The sequence below is a fragment of the Condylura cristata genome, unplaced genomic scaffold, assembly GCF_000260355.1.
Source record: "Condylura cristata isolate star-nosed mole 26May11 unplaced genomic scaffold, ConCri1.0 scaffold00018, whole genome shotgun sequence".
In the NCBI taxonomy this organism is placed as follows: Eukaryota; Metazoa; Chordata; class Mammalia; order Eulipotyphla; family Talpidae; genus Condylura; species Condylura cristata.
Window position 1 is genome coordinate 36,592,511 of NW_004567119.1, and position 8,872 is coordinate 36,601,382.

The following is an 8,872-nucleotide window of genomic DNA, read 5'->3' on the forward strand; positions in this document are numbered from 1 at the left end:
GGCCCCGCGGCCCTGGCCCGGGGGTCGGCCGGGGCAGCCGCGTCGCCCACCGCTCCTCGAGGGCGGAGGAGGGGGAGGCTGTGCGGCCGCGACAACCCCCCCTCCGCCCCCACTGTGGGTTTGTCCCTCTTCCAGGAGTGTGTCAGACGTGACTGGCGGCTGTCTGTGCCTTGGCGCCCCGGGAGGGAGTCGGCAGGGTGGTTTAGCGGTTATTTGAAGTGTTTTCCTGGCTTGAAGACTACCTTGTCATTCATACGTCTGTTTATCAGGTGGTCTCAATTTGACTACTCATTTTTCTGATCAAATTCAGTCAGCCCCCGAAGTGTGTTGATGGAGCACTATGTATATGTGGGGCTTGTAAAGTGGCCTTCAATCAAGTTGTATTGTATGTCTGTACTAAAGTAGACAGCGTTGAATATTTTCTTTTGGAAATTGATCAGCTAAAGAGCCTCCGAATAGTGTGGTGATTTTGTTCGGCTATCTTAGAGGCATGGGTCTTTCTTTTCTCCCGAAACTAACTTAGGAAAGAATGCCTTCCTTCTTCCCTGACCTCTTCTTCGAACCCTGCTCCTCCCAGAGTTTTAAATAAATATGTGTGTTTGAATACAGTGTGAAAGGCCTTTTTAAACTCACTCTATAACTGCATATTTTTATGCCAGAATCTAAAGAACAGTAAGAAAATTGTGTGATTTAGAATTACTTTGTATTTGACATCGTAGGCTAGGTAAGTGATTTAAAAGGGATACTTTTTGACAGTAATTAGATTATGAAAGAGGTCACCTGGTTCCAGATTATTTCTTTGGGGACACGTCAGTAGTAGGAGGCCTGAAAAATGCATATGAACAAATTATGTAGCTTGTCACTTTCTTTATTTCTAGATTCTTGTCTTTTAGTACTTTTTTTTTTTAATCACTATTTAAAAGTCAAAGTTACCATTGTTTTCTTGAAGGGAATTTGTATTTAAAACATCCAGTGTACAGGTACTGAGGTCTTCTGAGGAGGAATAACTAATATATTAACACTTTGGTCACATGCACATTGTGGTATCAGACTTTACTTTATCTTCTATCTTTTGGCGGAAAGAGGTTAAGACGATTGTTTTGAAAACAAAAAAAAAAAGTCTCAGTAGATTTGTTTGCTTTTTGAAATTAAACCAACAAATAGGTTGAATGTAGAGAAGTTAGTAGACAAGTTGAGAATTTATGAATGAAGCAAAGCAAGAAAATCTGTTATTGACCCACATGTCCAGTTTCCCTGAAGATCACTGACATAAAATAAGACATTTTTTCAGTTTGTTTTGTTAATGTGTTTTTCTACTTTAAACAAATTAAGTGCATTGATTAAATCTTAAGTATATGCAAATTATGACATTTAAGGAGCACCTGGTAAATGTATTTTGGTGATCTAGAATCTGGCAGGTGGAATCAGGTATTCATCATTTACATTACAAGTAAAGAAGGCCAAGAGCCTGCTGTCAAGCTCTTGACAGGAGACAGTAAAGGTGCTTAGGAACATAGTGGTTTTCCAATTCTGATTTGATAAGATGCAGGCAGTGTTTCACATCTCTGTTATAAAGCAGTTCCACATAATATAATTTGATTGATAATCCTCACATTTATTCTGTGAAATAAATGAGGTGCTTTGCAGGCATGCAGATAGGCCTAAGGTTGAATGTTTTGCCCTAAATCTCAGAACTACAAGCCTTAGTTGCCTTAAGTTCCTAAACTGGGAAAAACATTTTATCTCTGCCACTTTGAGGTCATATAGTTACATGGACTATGTTGAAAAAAGAACAAGATGTGTGGTTTTTTTTTTTTTAAAAAGATTTATTTATTTATGCATACAGAACTGGTGTTGTAGGCCAGAGGCATGGGGCGGTGAGAGGATTCAAGAGGCAGAGTGGGGAGCAGCACAGGCAGATTGATAAAGTACACTGCTGAGGGCAGCAGTGGGTGAGGCAGGAGAGGTCTGCCACGCCATGTGGATCATCTCTGAGGCAGGGGTTTGAACTCACACCCAAGCCGGCCTTAGCCAGCTTGGCAGTGCTGTGCTTTAACCTACTGTGCCATCAGGGAGGGCCCGAGATGTGTTTTTAGAGTAAGAAAATACAAGTTTTATGCTTGTTTACTTGTCATAAGGAGTAAATACAGCAACGTTCTTTTTCTTCAGGGAAAATCCAGAACGAACCTTTGATTTGGTACTGAGAGTGAAATGTCATGCCTCTGAAAATGAAGGTATGTGTGTTTCTTTAATTGTAAAATATTTGATTGAGCTTGTCAGAGTAACTGGAAATATTGTGGACTACAGAGACCATGATAATATCAGGTCACTAAATGTTCCAAATGTGTATTCTGTACCTAGTCTCTCAAGGTGCTGGTAATAAAATATGTGTTTGGTTTTTGTCATGATATTGTAGGACTCACAAATGTGATCTGGGCACCTTAAATTTCAAGTGCATATTAAGGTCATGTAACTTAACAACTCAACTTTCCCTTTTATTGACAGGCTTTTGGTGGAAGGGCATGCTTTTCATTTTCTTATCTTTAAAAGATTAGCTCCTTTTTTCAACATTAATAAAAATTCCGCCAGTACAAGTGGAAGCCACACCATTTCCCTTTTAATGTTTCTAGAATGTGGGAAGCAGGCTGAGTGGCCCCTTTTTTGGATTTGTTCTAGTACATACTATTTCAGAGGGAGATAAAATAGTCTGACATTACTTGCTAGGGTTTCATCTATCAGTTTTATATAGTTTTCTGTAAAAATGAAAATACTTCAGTATTGTAATTTTTATCAGTTCTCTCCATTTTTTTCCAGAGTCGTTTGTGGGTGGGAGAGGAGCATAGTGATGGTGGTGGGAAACATGGTAGGAAAGAATGCAGGCTCACTCTTGTTGTGTGTATCCTTTTTAATGTGTGTGCTTGTGTGATATGTTTCGTGGACATCTCCAGTGTAAATTTCACTTGCGCCCAAAATGGCATGATTAAGTGTGGGATTTTGTGGCATCTAGCTGGCCGTTCTACAACCTCAGTGGAAAGTCTGTTGACACTCTTAGCTCCAGAAACTGGCCAGCAATTATATGTTATTAAGCAATTTGGACCTGCACACCTTAAAATAGAGGAGCCCAACCCAGCTGTGGTGCAATGGGCATGGCTAATTTTAGGTAGGAAGTCACACATATTTCTGGCTTCTCCAGCCCTGCCTGCTCTCCTGCTGTTTGAGCTACAGCTGTGGTCAGGTTTGTCCTAGGCAAACCTGAATACAGGTTTTAAGGAGATTTTTCTGATTAAGGTTATCTTATTTTGTACTGTGTGCATTAAAGTTTGTCCATTTCTATGCATTCCAGGCTCAACTGAGATTCTAATGGCTACATTATTTGTTTTCAGCTTGAATTTAAATGCATTCTATAGCTTATGGTATGAATACCTACCTAATATTACCTAAGATACACTAAGTGCACTCACTTGAGGAGTTTGTAAAACAGGCTAAATTTGTTTGGAAAGCATTTTTTCTTTATAACTTTAATTTTCTGCTAAAATGATCTTGATAAAGGAATTGATCGGCTTTTATAAAACCCAGTCTATGAATGGGTCAGATTGTATTCTCCTAGAAAGAATTTTGATTTACTCCTTCTTCATTCTATGCCTTCCTCCCTCCCTCCTCCGTTTTTCAGGAACTAGTTATTTCATTGTGTATTTTTTTGTCCTCTTTTTATTATCTTCTCACCTTTTGCTCTTGTTACTGCTTAAATCACTACTTATTAGAAACATCTTCATTTGATTTTAATAATTTATCCAGCATGTTAAGGTTGTCAATGTAATAAATAAAATATTTACTAAAGATATAGATCAAGACAGACACTTTTGACCTCTTTAGGTTGCAGTTAATTCATTCTACTCATATATTTCATTATGTATTCCATAATGAGTAACTGGCAGCAAATTCTAAAGATTTTTAAAATGCTAAACTTACTCATATGAAAATCACTAACAACTTTTCTTCTTTTGATTATGATTTAGCTAGTATGAATATGACTAATATTAGGGTCTGAAATTGTTCATTTTTGTTCTCTAAAAATAATGCTACTAGATAAAGTTTTATGTCAAATTGAGAGTGTGATATTAATATTTTATTAGTTTTCTGTTTTACTGATTAACATTAGATTATTAGGAGTTGGAGCATCAGCTTGTTTAAAACTGGATAAATTATCTAGCATTCAAATGAGCATAGATGCCTTTTCATAGAATTAGTACTCAGAAAAAAATGTGTAAACTAGGATGCTCTAGGGAACAAATAAACTTATAAAATAAATGTGGTTTAAATTATGGGGAAACTTGATAGTTCACTTAAGAGGAAGTCCAGAAGTAGGTTATCAGAGATCTAGATTCTTTCTGCATTTCAGTTCTGCCCACAGGAAAGGTATCACTGGAAGGCTTAGAATCCTGTGGTCATAGGATAGATGTCAGAGAAATTCAAGCTCTGCTTTCTTTGTTTATAAGTAAGGGCTGACAGACACTTTTTTTTAGGACTCTTTAGAGCCAGAAAGTTTCTTTCACAGAATCCTCTAGAACATTAGGTCTTAATGATTAAGTTTGCCTGGGCTTGAGCGTTCCTGAAGTCATTGGTGGGGCAGAGGCAGAGAAATGAGTGGTAATATTATCATAATTGACTTTCTAAGTAACTGGTAAGGAATGGATGTAGGAAATTAACTAAAACACTCCTTGAGTTTCTCATAATATTCGCTAATTTTTTGAGTGATTATTTTTTGGTTATTTCTCATAATACTGGTTTTTGGTAATGATGTTTAATCCCACAGAAAACATAATGCTTAGGGTGAATTTGGTTGGCAGTGTTACACCAAGCTATTTGGCACATACCTTTTGTTTATATTAGAAAAATTTAAAATTTTTTATTTACCTGAATTACTTAGCCCATAAATCTCTTAGAGACAAATCATTAAGTTTTATTGATTTGGAATTGCATTAGTTGTTGAAATATAATTTGATTTAGCTAGCTCTGATTAGGTGGTGACCTTGACCTGATGTGCTGCTGTTCAGACTTTTCTCAAGGCATTAAAAATAAATGCATTTTTAAAAATAACACATTTTAGAACAGTAGGCAATAGTTTCATATAGAAAGCCCCACAAATTTAAAAATAATTATAACCTGGGTTTCAAGTGTATCCTATACTGTCTTTATTGTGTTTGTAAATTGGTTCTGGTGGTTTTTGACTGGTTGGCTGGGCATCTTTTCATGGACATGTATGGCAACTTCCCCAGAGTGGACTCTCCCAGAGTGAAGCGCTGAAATTTAGATCTTATGCTTTTCCTGGTCGACTGTTACCTGGCAGCCAGGGAAGTACCGCCAGCAGTAGTGGTCACTCCTCAATTTCTAACAACAGAAGTTATTGTTACCACATTCCCTACCATCCTCGTGGTCATTCAGGACTTCAGGGAAATGAAAAGTAATCCTTCTTCAATAAAAGATTGGCGATGCCTCCTCTTAGTTTTGCTTCCAGGCAATGGCCTTGTTTCTCTAGCTTTCTCTTGAATAATCTGTTGACAGCCTACCCCAAACTGTAGTAGAAATAGTAAGAGTTAGTAGCACTAGCAGTAGCACCAGTAACAGCTAATAATTATGCAGCACTTTAACTCTGTCAGGCACACTTCTGGGTAGTATACATGTACTGAATATTTAAGCCACACAAGAATTTTATGAAACAGGAAATGTTTCTTTTCATTTAAACATGAACAAATAGAATCTCAGAGAAATGAACTAACTTTCTCAAAGTAGTCTGGCTCCAGAAGCTGAATTTTAATTTATTACTTTTTAAAAGATTTAATATATATATATATATTTTTAAAGCTGCTCTGTTGCCTCTCATTGTGTACTAACCTTTCATAAGCTGCTTATTATCATACAAGGAAGTACTAGATCATAAGCTTTGTGTGGTACTGTTTTTTTAAATTCAGTTAAAAACACTATTATAACAAATTCTATATACTGAGTATTAGGAATCATGATAAATGCTAGTGAGGTAAGCCATGGTAGTGAGTTAATCTCATGGTGCATATACTCTGGAGTGAGAGAAGATCTAGCTCCATAAATTATTGTATAATTCCAAATTTGGTATGGAGATGGCAAATTACTGTTGTTTCTGTGTGTTCTAAATTCAGGGCAGATGATGAATTTGACTCTCACCCATCCATAAATGGCTATGAAAACCTTGTGTATTTATGTGATCACTAATTACAAATTTATAAGAGTACATGGCTTATGGTACCAACTCCCCAAAACATCAGGAATGCTGCTATTTAGTGCCAGGTGTAAGAGGATTAGGCTAAAACTGATTTTGGTGTTTGGGAGGACAGAGAGGCAGGAATTAAACCCAAGGTTGTGATTTCATGATACCCTTGGAAGAGAGGACACTCACAGTGAGAGATCCCTTTCCTCGCCACTCCTCTCTCTTCTATGATTACAGCTCAGTATTTAGTGAATGTTTGTCTAATAGCTTTAGTTATTTGTTAAGTAGCTCCAAAAAATATCTTTGCATATCTTATTTTTCTTCTTGCTGTTTATCTAGGGTAATTTCTCTTTGGAACATTTTCTCTTTGCCTTTGACTTTCTACTTCCTTCAGCTTTTTCCACACAATATCAGTTTATTCATTCACTTGATCTGTAGTTTATGTTAACAGTGTAATTGCCTCTAGTCTCTTATTATATCAGAACCTTAGGCCAAAGACTCCTAACTTACTGTCTCCCATGCCCTACACACATTACATTTGATATCTCTTCATCAGTACTGATAACTATTTATACTAGAAACCATAACATTTTGCTTCTGCTTGTATTTTAGTACTTGTATTTTCTTATTGATATGTCTAATAAGTAATGTAGAGACATGGATATCAAAAATGCCTAGTTGACCTGCATAAAGTAAATTCCTCAAGAACTGGGCCATGACTTACCAATTTGTATCATTAAGGAAAACTTAGCATAATATCTGGCATATTTAGTGAATATGTACAAAATGATTAAAGTTGGACCTAGCATTAAGTGAGCTGTGAGTTTTTGCACAAAAGTGTTTTTGTTAAATAACACATATTGAACCCCTCTTAATTCAAATACACTTGGATAAATTAGAAAGCATTACCTCAGTTGAAGGAAATGAAATGTTTATTTTATTCACTAGACAGGACAAATTTAATGTGATTCTTTAGAATCATGTCTTTGAGATATGCCATTTTTGTTTCGTGTAAGAAATAGTTAAGAAATACTGTATTTTTATAATTTTTATATTCAACTTTGGAGCATTACATCTTCCTCCACATAGCTGCCTAAAAGGGTAAAAAGCAAATCATATTTCACCCGTTAATATTTGTTGATTATTACTTTCATAGGAATGCTGCAGAGTTTATATTCAGTTGTTTGATTATAGCTTGGATGATTAGGTCTTTGTATTTGTTCATGTATTCTTTATTTTTATTACTTTCGTCCAAAGTGATGTCTTGATTTTTTAATGCTTGATTCCCACTAGTTACACATGTGAGGCATTTGCCTCTGCTGCTGTTTTCTTCACGGTGGTTTGTTCTTCAACTGTTGTTAATTGCTTTTTGGCTACTTCTCTGTTGCCACAGTACTTTAAGTTGGTTTGGGTTTTTTTTTTTCCTCAGAAATATCTGTTTTCTTGACTTCGAAGGAAATAAATTCCTATATATTCTTGATAATACTTCCTCATGTGGAGGATTTCCTTGTCCTCAAATCCTCTTGCCCTCCAAATTTTCGTTTTTTTGATCTGCAAGTTAGGGAACAGTAATATACCTTTAAAATACACATTGTAAAGTGCATATTCATATATTTGCATTAGGCATTTCTGGAATACTTATGGCAGAAAGCCACGGCATTATTTTAGATAACAGTGAAAATCGAGGAGGTTAAGTTTGAAATATATTCTTACTCAGCTCCAAAAGAATCTAAAATGAATTCAGCATTCAGGAACTTTCCCTTCTTAAACACTTAGGCTTATGCCAAAGGTATATTATGTAAATTAGGAGAGATTTTAAAACAGTGCTTTTTATTTGGAATTGATAAAATTAATGATAGCTTTGAGAAACTTCTGGAATAATTGTGCTATATTGTTTGGTTGAATTGTTTTCCTATCTTATTTATTTGGGCATAGTTAGACTCAGTTTATGTAAATTAAAGAAAAATTGATTTATTTCAAGTAGCCATTTAATTTTTTCTATAGCAGAGTATCTTGTTTCACATTTCTCTGTCAGGTCGGTTATTGATCTTATGAGGGAACTTGCTGTGAATTAAATTTTTAGTGACACTTAGGAGGTAAGAACAATAGACTGTTAGCACTGGATGTTTTCTAGAAAAGCACCTGGCACAGATTAGAGGTTAAACTACTTTGATACCTGTTGTACAACTTCCTGCGGCCACCACCAACCTGCTGCCCAGTGCTGGTGAGACAACTGGGCTTGCATGAACTTCTTGAGGCTGACACAGCCACACGCAGTTGTTTCAGTCACCCCTCTTCTCTCCTCTTCAAATAACAATTTAAGTAGGTAGTGTTAATGCATTTATCTGATTAAAGTAATTCAGAGTGAGGTGTGAACCACTGACAGCCCTCAAGGGAGCATTTTAATTTTAAAGAAATCCTTGTAAACTTGAATTAATTAAAAAGGGTACAGTTTGTTATAGTGGAAAGATCTTTGAACTAAGGATCAAATGTATCTCTTGTCAATTTCTGTTGGGTTTTGTCATTTCCCCTATCTCCTATTGATCTCTGTAGTTTGTAGTTAGCAGTCTTAATAAGTATGTAAGTATACTGATAGTGTAGTGTATATATATATATATATATATATATATA

The 8,872-nt window shown here is 35.9% G+C and overlaps 1 protein-coding gene across 2 annotated transcripts in view; it reads left to right on the top strand.

The window, feature by feature from the left end:
- The first annotated feature begins 2,170 nt into the window (after positions 1 to 2,170).
- Positions 2,171 to 8,872, top strand: part of DENND1B (DENN/MADD domain containing 1B) — a 212,554-nt gene continuing 205,852 nt past the window's right edge. For both annotated transcript variants that reach the window (XM_012726735.1, XM_012726736.1), the window contains exon 1: positions 2,171 to 2,234. In XM_012726735.1, the coding sequence (XP_012582189.1) occupies positions 2,217 to 2,234 (18 nt within the window). In that variant the 5' untranslated portion in view covers positions 2,171 to 2,216. The remainder of the gene's footprint in view (positions 2,235 to 8,872) is intronic.